Genomic DNA, 27,701 nt, shown 5'->3' on the forward strand with positions numbered 1-27,701 from the left:
TAGCCTATTTTGCCTGATTGCATTGTGGAAAGGTGAAAAGTTCCAAGTTTACTTCTGACAATACTGTTACCAAGTTTACTTCTGACAGTTTACTTCTGACAGGTCATCCATTAAAAGGAATATTTATTGTAAGGTAAGTTAGTGTTATGTATTTCCTCGAATGCTTATTGAAATTCAAACACTTCTCCTAAATTTTACCAAACGCTTATTGAATATAAGAATCCAAATTCATTTTTTACTTGACATAAGTCATTACTCTTGTTCATTTCTGTGATGTACTTAATTGAAATTAGACTGATTTTAATACTACCATGTTGTGAATTATATAGTACTCTTAATGCTCTTTAAAGCAATCATTCAGACATCATTTGTAAGCTGTGTATTTACTAATGACTTAGCATTTTTTCTTCTTTTTGCTAATTAGTTTCCTCAAAGTAGATTAAAAAATACCTTTTTTAAAAGCAGAAAATCTTGTAGGTCAGAATATTCCTGAGTAGAGAATAAGACATAATGCTACCAAACTTCAGGAAACAAAGTTGTTTAATCAGGATATCAATATGCTATTAAAATTCTGTTGTTTTCAACACAGACTGAAATTTTTGTTCATCTATCAGTAATTCAGAGTAATTCTGTCAGACGGATTAAAGAAAAAAATTCTTTAACCCTGGTTTTGTCAAATATTAGCTCCCATAAAAACAGCAGTTAATTTAGAGGAAAGATTTATTATCTTAATTACTTAAGCTTAAGATAATAGATTAGCGGGCGCCTGGGTGGCTCAGTGGGTTAAGCCTTTGCCTTCAGCTCAGGTCATGATCTCAGGGTCCTAGGATCGAGTCCCACATGGTGCTCTCTGCTGGGCAGGGAGCCTGCTTCCTCCTCTCTCTCTGTCTGCCTCTCTGCCTACTTGTGATCTCTCTCTGTCAAATAAATCTTTAAAAAAAAAAAAAGATAATAGATTAGCATTATTAGGACTAATAGATTACAGTTTTCAAATTATAAAGAGGATTGTCAGATATGATTGAATTTTTCATTCACATTTCTGTTTTTGTAAGTAAAAGTGTCTCTTTTTTTTCCGATATACTTTAATACAAGCATTTCTTTTCAGTGACTCATAACTACTGACAGCTAGGGCCTGTCAGCTGCAGAGGAAATACCCCTTTTAACTGCCAGAATGGTTTTGTTTTTGTGTTTAATGTAAGTGTAATGATATACTTGATAAAACATCTTGCTATTCACTTAAATGCCTCTTGCATGTTTTTGCGTCTATCCCTTGGAATCCCTCACTGAATTATATCTTATCAGGGATGCCAGGGTGGCTCAGTCATTTAAATGTCTACCTTCAGCTCAGGTCATGATCCCAAAGTCTGGGATCAAGCCCCCGGTCAGGCTCCTTGCTCAGCAGGGAGTCTGTTGCTCCCACTGCTTGTGCTCTCTCTCTTTTTCCCTCTGTCAAATAAACAAATAAAATCTTAAAGAAAAAATTTAAAAAAATAAATGTTACCAATAGCTACTCACTATTCAGTATTCAGCTTAGAAAACCCCTATAGGAAGCATTTGCTACCCGAACAGCCACAAGACCTGGTCCTCTAACTTGCAATAGTCTCTCTGGGTCTATCTCTTGACTTTTCACACTACTAGTTGTCCTTTAGTGCATTTATATTTTATCCCTATCTTGATTATAAGTGTTGTGAAGATATGAACAACTGTATATCACTATCTTTGAGTTTCAAGTTGTTAGATGTTTAATACCTATCATTGTGACTTGTAGCTAGTAGGTCCTTCTAAAAACTTATAGTTTCTTTTCCTACATATTGACCCTGCCTAGGAAGAGGTAAGGCATAGTACAAGATATATGCAGATGATAACATAGACAATAAATTGTCTATGTTCAATCTTAATGAAGTTTGACTTTTCTCAAAGAAGATGTTTTCTAAAATCTGCGGGAATGTAATGGGAGCAGAAGAGAAGGCTAAACTCATTGAAGGCAGGACTGTGTGCTAGAATCCATCAGAGCATTGTCATGTTAACTCAGAGTTAGTGACTTCTACACAGGAACCATGGCGTGCTACCCTACAAGGCTGAAGACTAGACAAACTTATTCATGGGTTGGCAAGCCGTCGTTGGACCAAAAACTACGCTACTACACCTACCAGTGAGTGTTGGACTCTGTTGGTTGTCCTGGAAATAATAACTTCTCCTCACTAAACTGTTAACTTATATCCAACCTGTTCCAGTTACTCTAGATTGAAAATTGAGGGACAGTTAATATGAATGGATTATAAGGAGGGGTTTTATTTGGTACAAGATGATAGCATAAATATAGCAGTGATAGAGGAAGACATGTCAAGTTAATAAAATTTGGTATGTGTGATGATGCTGTGTTTATTTAAAGTGGTTTCTTTGTGTTTCTGCATGATAACGGTAGGATTCACTGTTGTTACTATGTCCTCTCAGCCCTAGAGGTCTCTGAAAATTTTGATACTGTTATTGGACAGGTTTCATGCTTTGGGAAGCCTTTATTCTTTGTCAATAACTAAGAGAGGTTAACATTCATATTAAGGCCTCTGGATTAACCATTCACATTAAAACAATTCATTCAACCCATTTCATTTCTTCTTGCATATGACTTTTTGGGCGAATTGGTTTCCTAGTAGGATACTTGGTCATCAAAGAGAAACTAGGAGATTTTCCAATAGGAAAGCACTTTCATCTGCCCAGAGGGTACGATGAGGTGGTCTACCCTAGGTGATATCCTAACATGTTTCTCTCCTTCGTAGAGAAATGAGTGTCAAAATGGAAGGTGGTCTGACTGAGATTCATATCCAAGTTGGACGGTTCGTGTTGATAGAAGGGGATGATGATGAAAATCCGTATGTTGCTAAATTGGTTGAGTTGTTTGAAGATGGTAAGTTTGGGGCTAGAATGAAAACCATTCCTTATCATGAACAATTGGGAGCTGCAAGATTTTTGATTGCTGATTTCTCTGTTCATAGCTCTATATAGGGTGTGAGCCCTAGATTCTGAGGTGGGGTCATTTAAGCCCTGGCTATACCATTTTATACCTCGTAAACTTCTCTACTCATTAGAGCAATATTGGGTAAAAGTGGGATTGAGGGAGTGGTTCAAGAATTTAGCTTTCTCATTATTTTTAGGAATGGGCTAAAATGGTCACTAAGGGGCACCTGGGTGCCTCAGTTGGTTAAACACCTGACTTCAGCTTAGGTCATGATCCCAGAGTCCCAGGATCGAGTCCCAAATCAGGCTCCCAGCTCCATGGGGAATCTGCTTCTCCCTCTGACCTTCTCGCCTCTCATGCTCTCTCTCACTCTCTCTTCCTCTCTCAAATAAATAAATAAAATTAAAAAAAAAAATGGTCATTAAGGCAGGATTTTTGGAACGGACAAAGGATGAGTTCAAAAGGAAGGGGGAAGAAAAATAGGTGATTTACACTATCATACAGACTTATCTTTTAATTTTAGCATGAGGAAGTTGGGGGGGAAATAGGTGATTTGCACTATAATACAGATTTTCCTTAAAAAATATTTTACTTATTTATTTGAGAGAGAGTACGAGTCAGGAGGGAGGGTTAGCGGGAGAAAAAGAAGCAGATTCTCTGCTGGCAAGGAGCCCCGCAGGGGGACTCGATCCCAGAACCCTGGGATCATGACTTGAGCCGAAGGCAGATACTGAACTGACTGAACCACCCAGGCGCCCCCAGACTTGTCTTTTAATTTTAACATGAGGAAGTTAGTGAAGAATTTTGCAAGTGTAACTTTTTTACAAGGGAGGAGGTAAGCTGGATTGGGAAGGTGTATCAGTTGATGTTCAGTCAGGAACACAAAAACACTTCAGACCTGTGTATAGTGTTGAAAGGCTGGAAGAACAAAAGGTGGTATTTCCCAGAGATCAATAAGTGCAGAAAGCCATTACTTCCCCCTAATGCTGGAGGAACAAAGGGGAAGGTAGAGCCTGCATGTATGCATTCACAGCCCTCAACTGATTTTCTGAGCTTTTAACGCTCTGCAAAGCAGAGAAGAGTACAGAAAGGTGGGAATGGGACAGAGTTCTAAAAGGAGGATTAAGAAGAAATGGAAACTACACAAAACTGTGTCTTCCAAAAGCTAGGAGGGGAATGATGCGGCATTTATTCCTGTGGCAGTTTGTATGCCTACAAGAAGGAACTGATAGGGTGAGAGGATGAAGATATTTCATGTTACAGAGATAGGAAGGATATTTGACAAGAAGGGAGGAAAACCTCATCAAAGGAATATCCACCAGGGGGAGCACCTCAGCACTGTGGGCTTTTGTATTTGAGGTATGGGCCTTTGTGTGTAGAGTTTGGAGTCTGTGTGGTGCTCCTTTGATGGCTTCAGTCTTTTCTCTGAAGAGCGCTGGGGAAGAGAAGAGGTGATGAGGATGGTGGCACTAATGAGCGTATGCCCTTTCACTTGGACCGAATGCTATTACAGAGTGATGTTAATGGTATATTGCAAAGATAAAGCTAAAAATTGCTAGCATATGTTTGTTAGAAGTCACCTCAATGACTGATGCTTTAGTTTTTGCCAAGTTTTTTATTTTGCTGCTTTTTGGTGGCCTCTTTATAGTCACTCATTTATAAGATTTGTTCACTGCCTCTGATTAGAATTTCTCCTCTCAAATGCCTTTTGTAATTTCTTCGATGACTGATAACCTCATTAGGAAGTTGAGCCAAGTGAGAAGGACATGAATGCTGGATGGAGTCACATTGCTGCTGGTTGGTCCTGTAACCTTTGGCAAATATTTTTAAGGTCCCTATAACTTGATTAGTCTGTCTGTTAAGGGAAGATAGCCATAGTACTTACCTTGTAGGGCTAATGTGCTGATTAAAAATAATATGTTCATCGAGGTGCCTGGGTGGCTTAGTTGTTAGGCGTCTGACTTTTGCTCGGATCATGATCCCAGTGTCCTGGGATGGAGCCCTGGATTGAGCTCCCTGCTCAGTGGGAAGCCTACTTCTCCCTCTCTCAGTCCCCCTGCTTGTGTTTCCTCTCACTGTGTCTCTCTCTGTCAAATAAATAAATAACATCTTTAAAAAAATATGTTAATCAAGTATTATCAGGTGCTTATCAGCACAGTGTCAGGCACACAGGAAGTGCTTAACAAATGTTCTTGCATCTCCCTTTTTCACCTGTCCCTCCTAGATTCTGAACCTTATTCTAAGAAACGTGCTCGAGTACAGTGGTTTATCCGTTTCTGTGAAGTTCCTGCCAGTAAACGGCATTTGCTAGGCCGGGAGCCTGCTGCACAGGAGATATTCTGGTATGATTACCCTGCCTGTAACAGCAACATTAGTGCTGAGACCATCATTGACCACGTGCAGGTAGGTGATGCTTTGATACTCGGGTTCTATCTTGAAGCTTATTGAACTGAACTGCATGACCTCAGAAGCATTCCTGGCTTTAATTTACCCCACAGAAATGAATTTTTTCCTGTTTGTTATCTTTTCTGCTTGCTACCTACTTCATCTCAACAAATATTTATCGAGAGCACTTACCATGTGTTAGGAGCCTCCTGGAGGAAGTGACATTTAGGTTGTGACCCAAGGGATAAGCAGGAATTAGCAAATGAATCTCGGTGGGAAATTATATTTAGCTGTGGTTGTGGCAGGCACAAAGCATTGCGAGGCTAGATACGCTTGCTTAAATGAGGACTTCACCTTAAGTGGATCAGTACAAAGGGTGTTAGTTGCTAAGGGCAAGTTTGTATTATGGGATTTTGTGATAAATCAGGTTCCAATGAGCTGCAGGATGAATGCAGACACTGGTTCGGAGACTAAGATACAGGTTATTTCTTGAGCTACTTCAGACCCCCTAAATAGGGGATCATATGATATGAAGTGTGGTCCCAAGTTTGATTTAATGGTAGGGCAGAGAGACTTGGGTCTGGCATGACCAGTCAGATTTTTCCAGTCTACGAGTCCAGCATAACGTATGCCTCAAAACAATTTGTCTCTGAGTTAAAAGAGTGAAGGAGCAAAAGGCAGATATACAAGTTGAAACAGCAAAATGGGTTGATTTAGAAAGGCAGAGAGGGAAGAGGGGTATTTAGGCGGGAGCATGATGGGGGAGAGGAGCGGGACTGTGATAAGCCAATCTCAGAGAGTGATAGAAGGCCATCTGGAAGAGGACTGAGCACTCAGGAAGTAACATGGGGCCATTTTTAGAATGCCCCAAAAACCAGTGTAATAATCAGATCTTGGGGTAGCAAGAGACTTGAGCAGGGGAGCATGCTTAGAAAAGTTGTGGGGAAATTTGGCATGAGGGAAAGAAAGCAACGTGGGGTATGGATATCATACTCCATAAGTAGGAGTCTGGAAATATGCCTCTTTAGTTTGGAAGAGGGACATCCCAGGTAGGGATGTAGATGTAAATGCTTTTTAATCATAGCTCTCATGAAGCATCTGTTGGCTTATTTGGTTCTCATTTCTTCCTGTTCAGGTAGTAGCTTTAGGCCCAGATGAAGTGATGCCTGTGGATATGAGAAATGAGGAGACACTCTTTGTGAAACTATCTTGGAATGAGAAGACATTCAGACCACTATCGCCAGAACTATTTGCAGAGTTTGATCGGCCACAAGAAAGCAGTCCTAGGTGCCAGAAGCCTGTGGAAGCTAAGACTAAGGGCCTGGGAAGCCCTTCTTCCATCACAGCAGAGCATGCAATCAAAAGGATTGAATCAAGGCACTCTACCTCCAAATTTCGCCAAACTCCTTCCCATCTTGTCACCCCAAAGGCAAAGAAGAGATTGGAGCTCGGTGGTAAGTGCGAGATGGGTCACAGTGGGCAATACTGAGACCAATGGAAAATGATGAAATATTAACTTGTGCTGTAATATTCAGTTAATGCCCAGTGGACCAGGTACCGAGTGGACCGGTGTTGAAATACACATAAAATTTACCATTTTAGTCATTTTTAAGTGTACAGTTAAGTGGCATTAAATACATTCACATTTTTGTACAGCCATCCCCATCATCTTCTGCAATGGAAACTCTGTAGCCATTAGACCATAGCTTCCCATTTCCCCATCTCCCATCCTTGGGCAACCACCACCATTCTTTTTTCCTGAATTTGACTACTCTAAATACCTCGTTTAAGTGGAATCATATAGTATTCATTCTGTTCTGACTGGTTTAAGTTAGCATAATGTCGTTAGGGACCATCCATTTTGTAGCAGGTGTCAAAATTTCCTTTTTTAAAAAGATTGAGAGGTATAATTAACGTATAGCATTATATTAGTTTCAGGTATACAACATAATCTGTTCACATCTGTCACCATACATAGTTACAAATATTTTTTTCTTGAGGTGAGAATGTTTAGGCTTTACTCTCTAAGCAACTTTCAGATATGCAGTAACAGTATTCTTAACTATAGTTGCCGTTATCTCTCCACGCACACTGTATCCTCATGAGTGACTTATTCTGACCTCCTTCATCCATTTCACCTGCGCCTTGACCGGTGATCACCTGTCTGTTCTCTTTATCTATGAGCTTGGTTTTGTTTTCTTAAAGTTTAGAGGGACGCCTGGGTGGCTCAGCCAGTTAAGCGTCTGCCTTAGCCTCAGGTTATGATCCTGGGATCCTGGGATGAAGCCCCACGTTGGGCTCCCTGTTCATTGGGGGGCTGCTTTTCCCTCTCCCTTGCCTGCTGCTCCCTCTGCTTGTGCTCTGTCTCTCTCTGACAAATATATAAATAAAATCTTTAAATTAAATAAAATAAAATACAAATAAATAAGTCCTTAAAATTTAGATTCCAGGGGTGCCTAGGTGGCTCAGTTGGTTAAATATCTGACTACGGCTTAGATCATAATCTCGGGGTGCTGGGATCAAGCCCCAAATCAGGCTCAGTGGGGAACCTGCTTTTCCCTCTGCCTGCTGTTCCCCGTGCTTGTGCACATCCTCTCTCTCTGAAAAACATAAATAAAATCTTTAAAATTTAGATTCCACATTTAAGTGAGATCATACAGTGTTTGTCTTTCTCTGTCTGACTTATTTCATTTAGTGTAATGCCCTCAAGATCTATCCATGTTGTGGGGCGCCTGGGTGGCTCAGTGGGTTAAAGCCTCTGCCTTCGGCTCGGGTCATGATCCCGGGGTCCTGGGATCGAGCCCCATGTCGGGCTTTCTGCTCCATGGAAAGCCTGCTTCCTCCTTTCTGTCTCTGCCTGCCTCTCTGCCTGCTTGTGATCTCTGTCCTGTGTCAAATAAATAAATAATATCTTTAAAAAAATTTTATTAAAAAAAAAAATAATAATAATAAATAAATAAATATAAAAGATCCATCCATGTTGTGCAAGTGGTAGGATTTTATTCCTTGTTTGGCTGAAAAATACTTCTTTGTGTGTGTGTGTGTGTGTGTATCTTTTTCCATTTATTCATTAATAGACACTTCAAGTTGTTTCCATATTTTGAATATTGTATATAATGCTGCATGCAGGTGCACATATCTTTTCAAGTTAGTGTTTTCATTTTCTTCGGATAACTACACAAAAGTAGAATTGCGGATTGTATAATATTTATTTACTTTTTTAAAAAGATTTTATTTATTTGACAGAGAGAGACAGTGAGAGAGGGACACAAACAGGGGGAGTGGGAGAGGGAGAAGCAGGCTTCCTGCTGAGCAGGGAGCCGGATGTGGGGCTCGACCCTAGGACCCTGGGATCATGACTTGAGCTGAAGGCAGACGCTTAATGACTGAGCCACCCAGGCACCCCTCTGTTTAATTTTTTGAGAAGCTTCCATACTGTTTTCCACAGTAGCAAAGCTTTAGAAGTTATAGGGCTCAACCAGAACAATTAAGTTTAACTTCTAAAACTTTGCTACTAAGGTGACTGTGCTTTTAGATCCTTAGTGGAAGAGATAAGAAATAAGTATTTTAAAACTCTTGAATTTATACCGATACTTCTAATTTGTACCACAGGGTTCTTCCCATATTCTATAGCTATATCCCCCTTCTTCAAGATCCTGATACACATGAAGTAGTTTCACAATTGTTATCCCAGTACTACTACCAGTAGTTAACTTACCAACTTAAGTTTGGAATTTATTTGCAGTTCTTTATGCCTTTAGAATATATTCCACTGAGGGAGTATAGTTAATTTAATTGCTTTTCTTTCCTTCTGATGGTTTTATTATTGGTGATAGGCAGTTAGGTTCTTTTATTTCTGTTTAATTTTAGGGTCTCTCCCATCTTTGATTAATTTTTAAGCATATGAAACATTAAAATAAGATTCAAAGCTATTTAAAACAAGTGTACTTGGGATGCCTGGGTGGCTTGGTCGGTTAAGCATCTGCCTTTGGCTTAGGGCATGATCCCAGGTCCTGGGATTGAGTTGTGTGTTGGACTCCTTGCACAGTGGGGAGCCTGCTTCTCCCTCTGCCTGCTGGCTACCCCCACCCACCCCTGTTTGTGCTTTCACTCTGTCAAATAAATAAACAAAATCTTAAAAAAAAAAAAAAAAAAGTGTACTCCAGAGAAGCCCCATTCCTTTCTTTGCCCTTGTACTCTGTTTCTTTTCCATCTTTTGTAAGTAATCAGTTTTATTAGTTTCTTGTTTGTTTTTTTCTGTGTTTTTTGCAAAAATAAGCAGATACACATGTATGCACACACATACATATGCACAAACATGCATATGATTTTATTTTTCTTTCACTTACAATGTATTTGAAGCCACCCTGTGGCAGTTCTGAGAGTTCATCCTCATCCTATTATGTGTCATCAATCCTGAATTCTTTGTGTATGTACCAAGTTCATTGGGTTTAAGTTATCTGTTCTTTTTTTTCTTTTTTTTTTTTTTAAGATTTTATTTATTTATTTGACAGCAAGAGAGAGCAAGAGCAGGAACATGAGCAGGAGGACTGGGAGAGGGAAAGCAGGCTTCCCGCCTAGCAGGGAGCCCGATGTGGTGCTTAATCCCAGGATCTTGGGATCATGACCCAAGCCAAAGGCAGACGTTTAACGACTGAGCCACCCAGGTGCCCCAAGTTATCTGTGTTCTTGATAGCTCCTTAGTATAATGTGTATTTAGGAGCTGAATATAAACATATGAAACATTTGGGAAATACCAAAAGATTACTAAAGAAATAATTGGCAACATCACCATATAGAAATAAATGGCAGTATTTTTTGACTGTTGATTTTACAGGACCTGGACAGGGTAAGAAATCTGGACTTGACACAGTTATATAACTAGAGGAGAGGGCTATGATGAAAACATTTTGGATTAATTGTTTTTAACAGAAAGGGAAAATGGGGGCGCCTGGGTGGCTCAGTGGGTTAAGCCTCTGCCTTTGGCTCAGGTCGTGATCTCAGGGTTCTGGGATTGAGCCCCGCATCGGGCTCTCTTCACAGCAGGGAGCCTGCTTTCTCCTCTCTCTCTGCCTGCCTCTCTGCCTACTTGTGCTCTCTGTCAAATAAATAAATAAAATCTTAAAGAAAAAAAAAGAAGAAGCATTCCTTTGGTAGATTACTTCAGGGAAATTGCTGAACATTTATCCACAAAAGCTGATTTAACAGTTGACTTATGACTCTAACTAGGGAAATCACCCTGGAATTTAGGAGAAATGAAAAATAAAAAAAACTAGCTAGCCTGGGGCAAGAAAGCATGGAGTGATTAAAAATATGGGCAACTCGGGATGCCTGGGTGGCTCAGTTGGTTAAGCCGCTGCCTTTGGCTCAGGTCATGATCCCAGGGTCCTGGGATCAAGTCCCACATCGGGTTCCTTGCTCGGCAGGGAGCCTGCTTCTCTCGCTGCCTCTGCCTGCTTCTCTGCCTGCTTGTGTGTACTCTCTCTCTCTCTCTCTCTTTCTGGCAAATAAATAAAATCTTAAAAAAAAAAAGAGGGGGGGCAACTCATGGGGCTCAGTCAGTTAAGCACCTGACTCTTGGTTTCGGCTCAGGTCATGATCTCAGGGTCCAGCCCTGCACTGGGCTCCGTGCTGAGTGTGGAGCCTGCTTAAGATTCTCTCTCTCCCTTTCCCCCTGCCACTTCCCCCTGCTCATGCATGTATGCTGTCTGTCTCTCTCTTAAAAAAAAAAAAAGATAATAAAGTAACTGACCCTAGAATACAATGAGGCAACATTTGTTTTTTAAATATATATGGGCAATTCATGTCTTTGTGTAACTTCAGTGGATGAATTTAGCTGTAATGAGATTAAGGTTGTGCATGGTACTTATTATAAAATTCATACATTGTGGTGATTTCTCTTGGGATTAGGTTTCCCTAGGACCCCTAGCACTAGGATTTCCCAGCAGAATTCAGGGACCTTGTTGGATTCTCCCGGAAGAAGTAAACGAAAAGTGGCCTCTGAGATCACCTCACCTACTAAGAGGTCTCAGCCTGATGGACTTCATACCTCGTCCCCAGCTCTGAAAGCCCCGCAGAAAACTGGAGAGATTCAAAGCTCATGTGCTGAGGATGACAAGAAGGCATCACCTAACTGTCACAGGATCCTGAGAACCCGAGTCCCAGCTTTGAAAACCACAGAGATTAGTGAGGAAAGAACACTTACCCCTATCAGGGAGGGCTGGAAATCCTCGGCAGTGCCTCCCGTGGTTCTGAAACCAGATATCATCAAAAAGAGGTGACTGGGCGTTACCCTGCCTCCCAGAGAGCAAGCTGAGCTCTCTTATGTGATGTGGAATGTGTGGGACACGGCTGCTCAAGTTAGAGCAGCAGGTATCAAATCTGACTGTTGTAGCATCACCTGGGAACGTTTCCAAAATACAGATTTCTGAGCCTCTTCCCAGACGAATCAATCTCTGAGTGTTAGGCCCAGGAATCTGCATTTGGAAATGGTCCTTGGATGATTCTGATATACTTGGCTGTCCTTTTGGAATCCCTGCTCTAGGAGATAATTTCCCAAACCTGGATTGCTTCACAGTCCTGCCAAGGCTCTTTGCCGCATATTAATATTCATTTTCCTAGTCTGTTTTTTGTTTTCGTTTTTTTTTTTTGACTGGAAACCATTCTCAAATACATATGGTACAAGAAGATAAGGCATCTAGATCAAACTTTGCAGTTTGACACGAGACAATGTTTGTAAATAAGGGGCACCACAGATAATATCATGACAAAACAGAAATCACGCATTGCCGTATTTCCTGCTCAGAAACTCCAACACCTGGTCTATAACAGGTTTGCTTGTATTGAATACATAGCTGCACTTCTGCCTGCCTTGAGTCTGGACAGTAAATCCACTGATGCCTCAGAAATGAAAGAGGGCAAGAAGCTCTGCCTGGCCTGAGTACATTCTGGTCTTTAGCTGGTGAAGTCATGAGTCTGATTTGAATGATAAGCTTCAGGCAAACTTTATCTTTGGTGTTGAGTCAGACTTGAATTATAAAGTTTTTGACCAAAAGTTTTGTTCCCTCCAAATCCAAATCTTTCCAAAGTAGCTATAAAAAACAGTAGGAGCCAGTCAGGAGCCCACCGCTGACTCCTAGTGCCCAAAACTATGTCTCGTAATCGTGCTGTGATACCTTGCAGGGAGGCAGACGAACCAGAAGCTCCAGAAGAAACTACCTCTACCCCACATCGGATCCGTAGGAAGAGTTCTGTCTTGACTTTGAATCGGATTAGACAGCAGCTTCGGTAAGCCTGTTCTTAGCAGGCAGAAAACGTTTGTCACTGCTCTCTATAGTATCTCTAATCTCATTTCCTAAAGCCTCCAATGTTTCTTGTTTGTTATTTGCTATTCCATTAATTTGCCTTTTACTTAGTATGTCTGTGAATATGTTAATTCCACATAAATGTCATAGTTTGAAAGGGGCAAGAAATAGTGCCCTGGGTTCAGAGGGCTCCTGGGGCCCCATACTCACACCCAGCAAGACTGTTAGTGGAGTGCCCAAAAGCATGAGCTTTGATTCTAGCAACTTGGATTTAAACCTGAGCTTTGTCATACTGTGTAACCTTGGGAAGGTTACTTCGCCTTTCTAAGCTGTGGTTTCCTCTTCTATAAAATGGGAGTGATAATTTACAAGTCACAAGGTTGTCGAAGGATTTAACAAGAGACTACAAGTAAAGCCCTTAGCAGAGCATTACAGTAGCAAGGGTTCAAGAAACAGAACACATCCTATATTACTTGGTTACAGAAAAGACTCTGTAATATCTCTAGTCCACAGTGACCTATTAGAGAGCTTTTTATTTAGATGCTAAATATCAGAAAATAATGTGTCCCACCATTCAGGTTTTTAGGTAACAGTAAGAGTGACCAAGAAGAAGAGGAGTTTCTGCCGACAGCAGAGATTTCAGACTCTGGCAGTGAGGAGGAAGAGACTCCCACACCAACCGTCTCAAGGAGAACATCCAGTCGGGTGTCCAAGGACCTATGCTCTTCTGTGAAGTCATCCTTACAGACCCCCTCAAAGACACCAAGGAAAACCGTAAGACTCTTTTAGGTTTGTTTGCCACTGAAGCATCTTCTCTTAATTCTAAAATTGTGTTGGCTAAGGTCACACAGTTAGTCACAGCTGGATTCTGAGCACAGGTCTGTCATAGGCAAAGTTACTCCAGCTGGAATATTCATAGAGGAAAAGATCTAAGTGAACCCTAGGACTGAAAATGAAGCCAGTAGCAATGATTTTGAATCCGAGTTCCTTTTAAGATATGGAACCAAATAGCCAAGAGCCAGACTTCCTGAGGGAGGGACAAGGCCTGGCTCCTTATCTTTGCATTTTCCACAAACACTAGCAGAGCGCTTTATGCCTGATCTGTGTAGCCAGGGCCGGAGGGCGCAAGAGCTGCCTGGCTCCCGGGGTCCCCAACAGACCAGGTTCGGCCACTTGCCGCTGACTTACAAAACCCAAAGGCAGAGAGATGAGTGGTGGTGAAACAAGAAGGGAGTTCATTTCAGTGAGGCCAACACCGGGAGGACAGCAGACCGACCTCTGAAAGACTCTCCAAAGCACTGAAGACGCTTCTAAGTTGATATAAGGGAATGGGGACAATGGCGGGTTGGTATGTGCTGGTGGGCAGGGAAGTCAGGGCCATCACCGTTTGGAGGTCTGGTCCTGCAGGGTTTTGCTGGCGCCAGGGCAGTGGTTATTGCTTATCAGTTCCCGTCATGCAATGCCTTGCCCACATTAAGAGATAAGCTGGAAAGAACTAAATCAAAAAGTACAGCCTAAGGTCAAAATGGCAGTGAAGTCCTCTTTCAAGTTGCTCAGACTTTATCTTGAATCCAGGGCTGCTGGGCTACGTTACGTTGTTTCTGCTGTGCCACCTGATTCACCTGAGAAACGAGCACGACTGAGGTCTTGGTAATAAACTGTGTAAAGTAAGATGGAAGAGGGGAGTGGACATCTCTGCTGCTTCCTGTGGAATTTTAGCAGAATGTTGAATCAATTAAAAGAAGGTCTTCCCATGTTCAGATGTGTTTCAGAAATGTTTGGATCACACACTTAAACTGGTTCATTCTCACAGGAGTTCTCAGGGCCATTAATTTATTAATGTTATGACCTTCTCAGAGCGTATTAGTGTGTGGGTCTTTGATCTGGAAACTCTTCTCTGGGAGCCTATTGTTTTTAGGAAATGCCTAGTTAGGAGACTTTTTCTACAGCTGATCTCCATTTTTCCATATCAAGAAAAATGTCATTGGGCTTGAGTTGGAAAAAAAAGACCTTCAGAGAAGGAAATCAAATAGATCACCTTTGGATTAGTGACCATTCTACCTGGAGTTTCTCATTTTGCAAATAGCTTACCAAGGTTCTGATCGTATCTGGCATCTGCCGGGTCCCACCCAGAACAAGGGATACTAGGGTGTGAGGGCATCTTTAGCATGATAAAAAGGTCAGAAGTCCACCAAAGTTTTCGATACCTTCTCAGCAAGGTTTTGGTATTCCTTTCTTGTTTTCTCCAAAGGTAATAGATGGAAAACTATTAGGGTCTAAGTGCTTTCTGCCTGAGGAAGGGTTGGAGAGACTGTTGTTACCCTATAGCCTGGGGAGATCAGAAGGTGGGTAGGGGAAGTGCCCCCACGGAAGGCAGTGCTTTGTGGAAAGAAAGATGGGGTAGCAGGTCCACTCTAGTACGCCAGCAGCAAGGAAGAAAAGAGATGGGCTGGTCAGCCTAGATAGAACAGTGACCTGGGGTTTGGGAGTGGAAAAATCTGATGGTATCTTTCCAGTTCTGGATTATGGAAGTCCTGAGCTAAAGTTTGACCGTATATTCAAACAAATCTAGAGGAGAAGCCTATGGATCAACCTTGGTTTATGCCTCCTACCCTACTGTGTATTGGGCAGAGTAGTTAGGGTTTCTTATAAATCTCTTGTCTTTCAAGATAGTATTTCACTTTTAAATAGTATTTAATCAATGCTTTCATTCATTTTTAAAATTAATATGTAATGTATTATTTGCCCAGGGGTACAGGTCTGAATCATCAGGCTTATACATTTCACAGCACTCACGATAGCACATACCTTCCCCAATGTCCATAACCCAGCCACCTTATCCCTACCTCCCCACCCCCTAGCAACTCTTGGTTTGTTTCATGAGATTAAGAGTCTCTTACTTTCATTCATTCTTTACTCAGATTGACATTGTTTTCAAATCCCAGGACTGTGTGTAAAATAGAAAAAAGAAATTGTGACTGGCCAGTGAACAGTATTTGTAACATGAGAGAGGGGGAGATTCGTGGTACTTTATAAAGAAATGCACTAAGACATATTCACCATTCTTTTTGTCAGATCATCATGAATCAGACTTGCTGATGTGTACTAGATGGTGTTTTGCTTTGCGTTTTTCTTCTGAAATCTGTTCTCTTTTTGAACACAGCCCAAGCCCAGCACGCCACGCCATGCCACTCCCCAGATCCGCAGCCGAAACCGGGCTGCCCAGGAGCCAGCCAGCATGCTGGAGGAGGCCCGGCTGAGGTGTGCTCCTCGTGGGCCCCCGTTAGATAGGCGGGAATGGGTCTCTGCTTTCATTCACATCAAACAAGTAATTTGTACCCTTCCATGTATATGATAAAGGTAGAGAGTAAAATGAACATGTGTGTTTAGAGAGAAGAAACCTTTTCAAGCAGTTTCTGGATGGGATAATGTGGACAGGTTCTCAAAGGAGTAGGCTTCTGCCACCATTTGCTCAGTGACAGAAGGTGGCTGATGAATGAGAATACTGCTTTTCCATCATGGTACCCTTTAGAACTACGCGGGAACTTTTTCAAGATACATAAGCCAACATCTTCCCAGAAAACAAGTAAATCAGAATCTCTCATGGGATGAAGGCCATCCCTGTAATTGAGGAAAGCTCCCCAGGGGTTATGTACCCTTGTTTAGAACCTATCAGTTGGGTCATTTGGGTGGAGAAAGGATTATGAGGCCGAATGAAGGCATTCCCTGTGGATTTGTGATTGAAGTTTCACATAGAAACTATACATAAGCCTTCCACATTTGTTACTGAATAGATGGTGAAATATCCTCTTTCCCCCTTGTTTATTACTGATTGTAGGCTGCATGTTTCTGCTGTACCTGAGTCTCTTCCCTGTCGGGAACAGGAATTCCAAAACATCTACAACTTTGTGGAAAGCAAACTCTTGGACGGGACAGGAGGGTGAGTCCTGCTGAGGCCAACGGGACGGTCTGGGGAGAAAGCTCTTGCTGGCGTACCACCTTAGATGTCACAGTTCAACCGAATGGTCTTCCCAGTGTCAGGAGAACGGGCAAAATTGTTGCTGAAGGCTGAAGGCTTCTAAAGTAGCTTTTGTCAAAATAATTCTCTAGGAAGAAAAATCCTGTCATTCAGAGAAAATGAAAAAAGTCTTCTTGGCCTATAGCGCTGCTTATAGAATGAATGATTCTGTGTAACCAGGTCTTGCTCTGACTAGCTTCCAAGGGTGGTCCTTACTGCTCCCACCTCCGCATTTCAGGGGTCTGGGCCCTTCCTTCAGCACACATCCCCACGCCTCTAACTGGTGATGGTGTGAGGTGGCTGGCAGAGACTCAGCCCGTGGGTCTTCCCCTCTTGCCGCAGGTGCATGTACATCTCCGGGGTCCCCGGGACAGGGAAGACCGCCACTGTGCACGAGGTGATACGCTGCCTGCAGCAGGCCGCCCAAGCAAATGACCTTCCTCCCTTTCAGTACGTCGAGGTCAATGGCATGAAGCTGACAGAGCCCCATCAGGTCTATGTGCAGATCTTGCAGGTGAGTAAAGCTGTTGCAACTTTTTGGAAAATAGAGTTTCTTGGTGGCATATGAAAAAAGGGAGATTTTGTGCTTATTGGTATGTTTACGATGTGCCAGGCATTGTCCTTTGTGTGAGGTAGCAAGAGTAGAGAAGGCAGAATTCCTACCCTCAGGGACCTTAAAGTCTAGGAGCTGAGCATGAATACTGGAAGCCAGGACTTACTGATGTGGTGAAAACTGTTGGCACACAGGAGGTCCTGTGGCCAACTGTGGGGAACAGATTAGAGGTCGGCTAGAGTTTGAACCTGGCTCTTGTATTCATTAGTGGTTTTCTTGGAACAAGTAATGTCCAGTTATAAATCGAGTCATGCAGTAATGATTTTGGAGGGGCTGCTGGGACCTTCCTGTGGCTCACTTGTATTTCAAACACAGACTTTCTTTATCATCTCTTCTGGTGCCGTCTCTTCTCCTTCCATGTTAAGGTTAAGACCAGAGTAGAAGGCAGAATTTAGGACACTGAAGTCCTCACACTAAATTGCTTCCTCTATTGCAAATTTAACATTAAGCTCAGGAAGTAAGGTGTTTACCACACCTGCTTTTCTTCTCATTGCAGAAGCTGACTGGCCAAAAGGCAACCGCTAACCATGCAGCAGAACTGCTGGCAAAGCGCTTCCTGACCCAGAGGTCCTCTCAGGAAAGCACTGTGCTGCTCGTGGATGAGGTAAGAAGGTACCCCTGGGAGGACCGGGAGAGTGGCCTGGTGCTTGACCGGGGTGTTCCAGGAGCAAGTGCTGGGTTGAGAGGGAGGCCCTGGCTCCTTCCTCTCATCTCTTCGATCATCTGAGCCTGTTCGGTGGCAGTGAGAGGCCTGTGTCCATTGACATCCCTGCTGCTGTCGTGGTGGGACCTGAGAAGCCCAGGCAGCTAACACGGCGGTAACAGGGCTTCACTCAGAGGCCCTGGCTCAGTTCTGTGGTTGATCCTGCATCTCTGCCCCTTTCCTGGCAGCTTGACCTTCTGTGGACTCAGAAACAAGACGTACTGTACAATCTCTTTGACTGGCCCACTCACCGGGAGGCCCAGCTTGTAGTCCTGACCATCGCCAACACGATGGACCTGCCGGAGCGCATCATGGTGAACCGGGTCTCGAGCCGACTGGTAGGTCCTAGGGCTGTTCTCAAGCCCTTCTTACAGATCCATAACAGGGGCCGAGGAGTTCTAAAAACTAAATGCACAGGGAACTAAAATAAATGGGAAAAGTGCACAATGTGATTTCTGAAATTCCTGTAATTGAATCTGCTGCCATTGCATGATTTTCTGCAAATACACCTTGCTATTCTGCCACCGGGGTACTCTTAACCTGCACAGAGCCCTGCAGGTCTAATTGTTTTTTAAATATCTGGAAGCACTCGCCCCTGCCAGGCAAGGCTGGAAGCATGGGGTACAGCGGGGACCAGGGCAGATGCTGCCCTGTCCTCGGGGATGGGGCGCTTCAGCAGGAAGCACAGCAGGGACTGAGAAGCGAGTCGAGTGAAGCCAGGAGCTGAGCCTGTGTTTGCTGTGGAGTTGGGGATGCTCCCACCCGCTCCAGCTAGAGCACCCCTGCCTGGATCTACTCCTAAGTGATTCTGGAAGAATAAAGGTCGTCTGAAACAAAAGGAGAAATTACTTGAGCGCTGCGGCTGCCTGCAGGAGACCACCTGCCGCTATTGGCGGTGAAAGGAGCTGTAATCGAATCCGTGGCAGTCCTGGGAGGGACTGTGTAGCCTGTTTTATGGGACTTGGAAAGCAGGCTTAGGGACTTGACGGTGGCTGACCAGAAGGACTGTCAGAATGGTTAATTAATGAACTTGTTCTCTTGACTTGCCAGGGTCTTACCAGGATGTCCTTCCAGCCCTATACTCACAGCCAGCTGCAGCAGATCCTAACATGCCGACTCAAACACGTGAAGGCCTTTGAGGACGATGCCATCCAGCTGGTAGCCAGGAAGGTAAGTCACCTTTGGGAGCTCCTACTTGCACCTGTGAACCAGGAGGCAAGTCTGTGCTGAGTGCCTGCCAGCATGAGGCCTTGTGTTGGGTGCTCTCTGGATGAAGAGAAATTTAGAGAGTCCTGTAAACGTAAATATCAAAAAGTAGAAGCAAAAGTGTGAAAAGTTCCTTAACTTTCTTTTTTTTTTTTTTTTAAGATTTTATTTATTTATTTGACACGCAGAGAGAAATCACAAGTAGGCAGATAGGTAGGCAGAGAGAGGGGGAAGCAGGCTCCCTGCTGAGCAGAGAGCCCGACGCTGGACTCGATCCTAGGACCCTGGGATCATGACCTGAGCCGAGGGCAAAGGCCTAACCCACTGAGCCAGCCAGGCGCCCAGTTCCTTAACTTTCTTATTGTCTAATTAACGAGCAGGCTAGGAGTATAGTGGGCTTATATACAAATGAAGATAAATTGGTTCAGGCGGTAACAGGGGCAGGCAGCTTTGTATGACGGAAAGGATAGTATAGGCCATCGAGTAGCAAACCTGGTTGGAATTCTGGCTCTGATACCTAATGCACATTGGAAGGTTAAGTGAAAGTTACTTAACTTCCAGAGCCTACGTTTTCTTCTCTGAAAAATGGGAATAATAATACTGACCTCATTGAACTGTTTTGAGAATTAAAGGAGATCACATCTGTGATGTGCCTCCCGGGGTGGCTCTCCGGGACAGGTGCCAGGCATTGGATGCCTGTGTCCTGCAAGCTCACAGGCAGAATGCCAACCTAGACTGTTCTGCAAGGCTGCTGAGGGACAGAAGTGGGTTAAATGTCTCAGCTTCAAGCTGGATGCAAGAAACCACACATCCAGAGTATTTCAGCACTTAAAAGAATTATAAGCTTATTTCTGGTTCTTCCTCTCTGAAGCGATTGGGGTTCTGAGCACCTAGAGCAGCAGCGTGTGGGACACCAGGTCAGAGCTGGGTGCTGGGGTCAGAGGTGATCCAGACAGGGAGCTGGTCTCCAAGCTTTGCTTTGTAGGAACTCAAAATTACCACTTAACCCCTCTGTTGGGTAGAGTTTTTTCACTTCTGCTATCTTTCTAAAAGTTCTTTTTTGTCTTTTTGTCTCTCTGAAGGGTCCTTTTTTTTATGCCATTCTGTTTATTGAGGTTGTCTTCTCTCTTTTCTTCCAAGATGCTTTTTGTCTGTTGAATTCGGTCTCTATCTCGTATGGTTAGAGACTTTCCTCAGATGTCTTGGTTGTCCACTCTGGTATATGAGTGAAGATTAAAAAACTTTAGGTTGGGGAGCTCTGAGCACATGAGTGGGGCTTACCACTGGGAGCTTCACTCTGGGGCATTCTGATTGGGCCAATTCCAGTATCTCCAGTTCTTTCCCTTAAGAATAGTCAGGTCTCTGTGAATAGGCGTCCTGTGTCCTGCCTGGAGGGCAGTATTCCAGGAGTTGGGCAGAGGATGGAGGTCTTCAAATTCAGTATGGGAACAGTAACCATTTATATCTAGGAAGGGACCTCCCCTTCCCTGCAATAATGCCTAGCGGTCCCTGGCCCAGAGACTTTCTCTTTATCCTTGCTTGAGAATAAATCTCTGGACTCTTGCCATGGCAGAAGAGGGATAATCTCCAGGGCAAAGAGTTTTATAGTGATAGTACAACCAACCAAGGCACAAAATTGCCAAAGAACCCTAAACCTTCCTGAGTAGCCCTGAGGTTTACCCAACAGCATGAAATGGGGGAAGGAATCTAGGGCAAGGGTCCACAAACTTTTTCTGTGAAGGGCCTGGCAGGAAATGTTTTAGGCTTTGTGGTTCCAACGGTCTCTGTCACCACTCCTCAACTGTGCCCTTGCATCCTGAAAGCCAGGCACAGTAGGTAAATGAATGCTCACGGTTGTGTTCCAGTAAAACTTCACGTATGCAAATGTGTGGCAGGCTGTAGTTTCTAACTCCTGCTCTGGGTCATCAGGTTGTTAACTTTCAACCAGTCATCCTTATTTTAGCCAGACATCCCCCTTTACTTTCAGTTCTGGTATTGTCATCTGAGCGCTTTGAAGATATTTAGTGTAATTTAGATTTTTTTCTTGGATTCCTTCATACTGGTTTAGGAATTGGCTCTCTCCAGCCTGCGGAGTCAGTCATACTCTGCCACCTCTTTCCAACTGGAAAAATTACATTCTCCCCTCTCCTGTTGATTCCCTTCCTTTTTAGGGTTCTTGGTTTCAGGAGGCATCAAATTTAGATGCTGCTTTTACTCAAAATTTTGCCTGTAATTTCAAATCTCCTTTTCATTTCTATACATACAAAGAAACAGACTTATTTTATACTGTTTCTTACGATTATGATATCTGAACTCTTTGTGCATTTAATTCTGTTGATTGCTATTTCCCATGCATATTTGGCCTTGTTTCCCTGTTTTGTGTTTTTTTTTTGTTTCCTTGTTTTTATGTCTTGATTTTTTAAATTTAATTTTAAACAGACTTATTTTATATTGTTTCTTACGATTATGATATCTAAACTCTTTGTGCATTTAATTCTGTTGATTGCTATTTCCCATGTATATTTGGCCTTGTTTCCTTGTTTTTATGTCTTGATTTTTTTTTAATATATATTTTTTTAAGATTTTATTTATTTGACAGAGATCACAAGTAGGCAGAGAGGCAGGCAGAAAGAGAGGGAAGCAGGCTCCCCGCTGAGCAGAGAGCCCGATGCGGGACTCGATCCCAGGACCCTGAGATCACGACCTGAGCCGAAAGCAGCGGCTTAACCCACTGAGCCACCCAGGCGCCCCTGTCTTGATTTTTTTAATTTAATTTTTTATTTTTTACTATATGCTCATGTTCCTTAGAGCTCCCTTTGAGAATTAGTTGAAGACTGGGTTGAAGTTAGTTCATTCAGAGTTTGTTTTTGCTTCTGTCAGTTACAGAGGGCCACTACCAACTAGGACCATTTTTCAACAAATTTCTCCACTTGAGGTTTTTAGGAGACATGACATACGTTTGGGCTACAAATCCACGTGAAGGCTTGTAGTTGCAAAGATTCCGTTTTTTTTATACCTGCTTGGCACCAGGATCTACACAGGCCATTTTTCTGTCCCTTCTGCCCAGTGGGTCTTTCATTCACCCTATACTGAGGCTGTAGTGGAGGTCAGAGCCCAAGTTTATACACGGTCTTCTGTTAGATTCTGTGTGGGGTGGGCCCAGCTTTTCTTGTGCCTCCTTCACCCCAACAGCAGTGAGAGACGGTATGGTCACCGTAGTTCGTGGATACCCCCAGGACAAGAACTGCTTTGGGCGTTTTCTTGCTTCCTAGAGTCACCTGTTCGCTCTGCGTTTAGGCCTCTGCAGCAGCTCTCGGGTTACTAGAAAAGTGACCTTTGTTTTGAATGTCTTAAATTTGCATTCTGAAAACATATACACAAAACATTTATAAACTCCGATAATCTCACTTCCCACAGATGACCACTTTTAATCTTAGTGTGTTGTGTATGTATATGCCTATACAGTTTGCTCTTGTAAACGTGACGCAGTGTGAATTTTGGAAGGAAATGATCATCTCAGGACGTCCAGGATGTCGTCAGGCAGGATGTTGTTACCTGCGATGGTTGTTGGGCAAATGGTCGGGACTGCCGACAGTTACTGGGAATCCTGAGAGGTCCTCAAAGGCTGCAGAGTCCAAGAATTTCCTCTGTGAAATTTAAAGTGCAGGTGGCTTTCTGAGTCAGCTTGGGAGAGAGTACAGGATTCCCTGTGAAAGGAATCTGCGTGCACGGAAAGAAAGGAGCAGCGGAGTCATTGTCATTGTGGGTTGGTCAGACTCATCTAACCACGGACTTCCCTGTGTCCTCCAGCTTTGTGGCTTCCTTCCCTCTTGATTCTGGTTCATTTAGCCATTGACCAGGTGGTCTCCAAAATTTACCACATGCTGTTAGGGAGACTGAAGCTGTGGCTTTAGCGTCAAAATAGGCTCCACAGCAGCCTCTTGGCTTTGGCTAGCTGCTCCTGGGGGACATTGTTCTCTTCATGCAAAGAATGAGAACACTTGTGTTTCTAGGTGTTTCAATAATGATCTTGGGCCAGTGGTCTCTTTTAAGTTTTATTTCCTGAATTTTAAATAAAGGTGAGAATTCCTGCCCTTTCCATTATGGATTTATCCATAAATCCAAGACAAAGGTTTGAACTTAAGGAAGAATCCTAGAAGCAGTGTAATAATTTATATCCAGGCTCCCACCCAGTTCCCACTGGGTCTAAGCGCATGACGTCAGGCTTCAGCCCACTCCCAGCACTGCCTTTCCTTTTTAGCTGAACCCAGAGTCTGTTGGTTTTTCTCTTGGGCTGAGGTGGTAAAAGGACCCCAAGGAATAAAATATTCCCTCTTGTAGGTGGCAGCCCTTTCCGGAGATGCACGACGCTGCCTGGACATCTGTAGGCGTGCCACGGAGATCTGTGAGTTCTCCTGCCAGAAGCCCGACTCCCCTGGCCTGGTCACTGTAACCCACTTGCTGCAAGCAGTAGATGAGATGTTCTCATCATCGTATATCACTGCCATCAAGTAAGTTGCTTCTAATGGATGTGGATACAGTATTTTCCTATGATCGTGTAATTTGATAAATATAGCCACAAAGGGAATTATATTACAATATATAAATGTTTCAAAGTACAACGTTGTATACCTTAAAAGTGCATAATGTCAAATGACAAATACATTCAATTTTTTAAAAAGTAAGATGCTTCTACTTCCTGACCCTGAACCTTCCTTGAAGGACCCCAGGAGAGGTCCACAGTGTGGGAAGGCCATGGAAGTTTCTAAGCTTTTACTCATCCAACCTGCATTTACTGAAGATGCTGTCCTTTTCTTAAGGGGCATAATTCACAGGGAGAGCTAGTTGCTTTGTTCCCTGGCTTCTGTAATGGCATTTTATATCATTTTGGAACTTTTAGGGGGGTAGGAGGAAACCTTGCCAAATAATATAAGAAAAAGTTTTTCCCAGTTTTTTTCTCTCTTTTCTGTAAAGACACATGAAAACTTTATTTGGCTTTTCTCTGAGCTAGTGATATGGCCACTTAACAAGAATTCACATCTCATTTTCTTTAAGAAATTCCTCTGTTCTGGAACAGAGTTTCCTGAGAGCCATCCTTGCTGAGTTCCATCGATCAGGACTGGAAGAAGCAACATTTCAACAGGTGATTGATCTTTTCTTTAAATCCTTCTAGATTTTGCTCTTGGTGCCTTTTAAATAGGCAGGAAATTCAATGACTGCATAACAGTTTGTCTCTATTTGTGCCAACCCAATTATGCTAAAGAATATCAGACCAACACCTTTTTTTTTTTTTTTTTAATTTTTTTTAAGATTTACTTATTTAAGAGTGAGTGTGTGAGCAGGGGGAGAGACAGAGGGAGAAGGAGAAGAGCATCTCCTTCCCCAAGCGGGTAGCTGAATGCAGGGCTCGATCCCGCCACCCAAAGATCGTGACCTGAGCCAAAATCAAGAGTCTGACATTTAACTGACTGAGCCACCCAGGTGCCCCAGGCCAACATCTATTTTTATGTGATGTCGTATTCAGTTGCGTGAGAAGGGACCTTTACCAACTAGTTTCTGTACAGTTGGTGGGAAGGAGTAGTATGTGCCAGATACTATTCTAGGAGTAAGAGATTCAAAGATGAGTAAGACAAGAGGCACCTGGGAGGGTGCATTCGTTTAAGCCTCAGACTCTTGGTTTCTGCTCAGGTCATGATCTCAGGGTGATGAGATCAAGCCTGGCATCGGGCTCTTTCTATGTCCCTCCCTGCCTGTGTATGCTCACTTTCTCTCTCTCTCAAACTAAATAAATAAATCATTAAAGACAAAACAAACACAAAGATGAATAAGACAAGAGTTACTGCCCTAATACAGCTATGGTGTGGTGGGGATAAGGCTCTCAAAATGACCCATTTTAAAAACAAGTTACAAAGATCAATGCAAACACTCTGAATATAGTTTTGATTATATTGAGTAAAAGACTCACTAGGGCTAGTGCCTTAAAGGTCTATTTAAAACTAGTGTCCATAGATAATGGGCTGCCTTAGAAGATTGATAAAGGTGTTTGATCGTGTATCCGGGGGTGCATATGTCCGTCTGTGTGACTATATTTTAGACATGCAAATGGAGAGGTCCAGCTACTTCTATCCTTCCTTTCATGTTTTCTTTACTTTAAATTCTGTTTAAACTGCTAGTTATGTTTGCCCACGATTGTGGGCAACACAGTCTAGAGCCTGAGGGAGCTCTTTGGCACAGTGGCTTTCATTTTAGTCTGTAAACATTTCCTGAACATCTACAATGTGTCATTAACTGTGAAGGTGTGCCAGGAACCCTGGGTTGAATTGATCAATGTCCCTGCTCCTGACAAGCTCCCAGCCTGGGTGGGGGTAGGGGTGGGGGACGATTATTAAAGAGAATAGTGACCAGGAAGTGCAGCAGGCTTGCCTGGCCCCCTGGAGACGCTTTAGGAATCCAGGTTTCCCACTGCGACCTGCCTCTCTTTATGCAATATTCTCCCTGGGCCTCTGTGCTTTTCCAGGGGTCTTGCTTTAGTACCTGTGCACTATTATCTGCTAAAGAAAATGCCCTTATAGCAAAATTTGACTTGAATTTTTTTTTTTTTTAAGATTTTATTTATCAGATAGAGTTCACAAGTAGGCAGAGAGGCAGGCAGAGAGAGAGAGAGAGGAAGGGAAGCAGGCTCCCTGCTGAGGAGAGAGCCCGATGCGGGGCTCCATCCCAGGACCCTGAGATCATGACCTGAGCCAAAGGCAGAGGCTTTAACCCACTGAGCCACCCAGGCGCCCCAAAATTTGACTTGAATTTTAACAGTCTCATTAGGAATTCTCACTCTCTGGAGACTAGGACTGTTTCTATAAGTGACAATTACTAGATATTTTATATCCATTAACACGTGAGGGATGTGGCAGTATGTTTAATAGATAAAACTAAAGCTCACAAAGTGAAATAACTTGCCCAGGGTTGCATATTTAGGTGATTAGTAGAACCAGGATTCAGACCTGTCCTGAGTCCAAAGCCTGATTAGCATTCCACCCCCGCATTTGTGCCCCACAGGGGCGCCTGTTGATGCCTTCAGGGTATTGAGGATCCTGGGTAAGAAGTATCTGATTTGCCTGTAGGAAGAAATAAATGATCAGGTACAGAACCGGTACTACCTTCTTTCTTCTTTCACTTTCTGGCGTCTGACCTTGGATTTGCTTTTTTGTTTCTAGGTATACACTCAACATGTGGCACTGTGCAGAATGGAGGGACTTCCGTACCCCACCATGTCAGAGACAATGGCAGTGTGCTCTCACCTGGGCTCCTGCCGCCTCCTCCTTGTGGAGCCCAGCAGGAACGACCTGCTCCTTCGTGTGCGGCTCAACGTCAGCCAGGACGATGTACTGTACGCGCTGAGGGAGTGAAGGGCCTCACGAGGAAGGACTGTGATCAGCTCTTTTCAAAGGGCTTCATTTCCTCTTTCTAGGCAGGTGGAATTGTTGTAGCAAAACATACTGAATGGTAATGGCTGTCAGGTATTTTGAAGTTTTCCATTAAATAATTTCCTTTTTGTAGAGTGTTTGAGAAGTTTACAATCATTACAAACGCCAGATTAAAAGACCAAACCACCCCTCCAACAATAGGCCATCCTTGTGATTTTTATTTTTTAACCCTGCCATTTATTTAATGGCAACATGGTATGCACACAGTTATGTGTATCTATATAAAATAGTTGTGGGAGAATAGATAAGAAACTGGTTACATTGGTGGCCTCTGGGAAGGAACTAGATGGCTATGGCCAGGCTTTAGAGGAAGACTTACTGTAAGTCATGTATCTGTGAACTTTTGAACAATGTGAACGTAACAAAATTAGTTTACAAAAGAGAACCGCTGCTTGGGATGCCTGGGTGGCGCAGTCCGTTAAGCGTCCAACCCTTGGTTTCAGCCCAGGTCCTGATCTCAGGCTTGTGAGATCAAGCCCTGTGTCGGGCTCTGTGCTTAGTGTGGAGTCTGCTTAAGACTCTCTTATCTCCTTCTTCCTCCGCCCCGCCTTCTCCTCCTTCTCTCTCTCTCTCTCAAATAAATAAATAAATACTAAAAAAAAAAAAAAAGAAAGAACTGCTGGGAATAATACCAGCGATAAATAATCCCTATCAACAAATAGATAGAAAATATAATTTTTAAAAAGTTACTGTTGGGGGGTGCCTGGGTAGCTCAGTGGGTTAAAGCCTCTGCCTTCGGCTCAGGTCATGATCCCAGGGTCCTGGGATTGAGCCCCGCATCCGGCTCTCTTCTTGGCGGGGAGCCTGCTTCCTCCTCTCTCTTTGCCTGCCTCTCTCTGCCTACTTGTGATCTCTGTCTGTCGAATAAATAAATAAAAATCTTAAAAAAAAAAAAAAGTTACTGTTGGGGCGCCTGGGTGGCTCAGTATGTTGAGCCTCTGCCTTCGGCTTGGGTCGTGGTCTCAGGGTCCTGGGAACTAGCCCCACGTCGGGCTCTCTGCTCAGCGGGGAGCCTGCTTCTCCCTCTCTCTGCCT

The 27,701-nt window shown here is 43.3% G+C and overlaps 1 protein-coding gene across 1 annotated transcript; it reads left to right on the forward strand.

The window, feature by feature from the left end:
• ORC1 (origin recognition complex subunit 1) lies at window positions 1–27,319 on the forward strand. Its single transcript, XM_080802780.1, has 17 exons — window positions 1–133; window positions 2,053–2,152; window positions 2,778–2,905; window positions 5,181–5,359; window positions 6,477–6,795; window positions 11,252–11,618; window positions 12,524–12,628; window positions 13,224–13,419; window positions 15,809–15,906; window positions 16,484–16,585; window positions 17,006–17,177; window positions 17,773–17,880; window positions 18,168–18,317; window positions 19,030–19,149; window positions 23,527–23,696; window positions 24,241–24,328; window positions 26,397–27,319. Exons 2-17 carry the CDS (start codon window positions 2,058–2,060, stop codon window positions 26,586–26,588), a joined length of 2,589 nt encoding a protein of 862 aa, XP_080658906.1. The 5' UTR covers window positions 1–133; window positions 2,053–2,057; the 3' UTR covers window positions 26,589–27,319.
• Window positions 27,320–27,701: the final 382 nt, after the last annotated feature.

Source organism: Martes martes (assembly GCF_963455335.1).
Source record: "Martes martes genome assembly, chromosome: 4".
NCBI classification, from domain to species: Eukaryota; Metazoa; Chordata; class Mammalia; order Carnivora; family Mustelidae; genus Martes; species Martes martes.

Excerpts from the sequence above, each read along its gene's own strand:
- ORC1 (XM_080802780.1), top strand. The coding sequence starts at position 2,058 with ATGGCGTGCTACCCTACAAGGCTGAAGACTAGACAAACTTATTCATGG. Across the intron at positions 2,906-5,180 it reads GGTTGAGTTGTTTGAAGATG|ATTCTGAACCTTATTCTAAG; the intron begins GTAAGTTTGGGG and ends TGTCCCTCCTAG. Across the intron at positions 5,360-6,476 it reads CCATCATTGACCACGTGCAG|GTAGTAGCTTTAGGCCCAGA; the intron begins GTAGGTGATGCT and ends CTTCCTGTTCAG.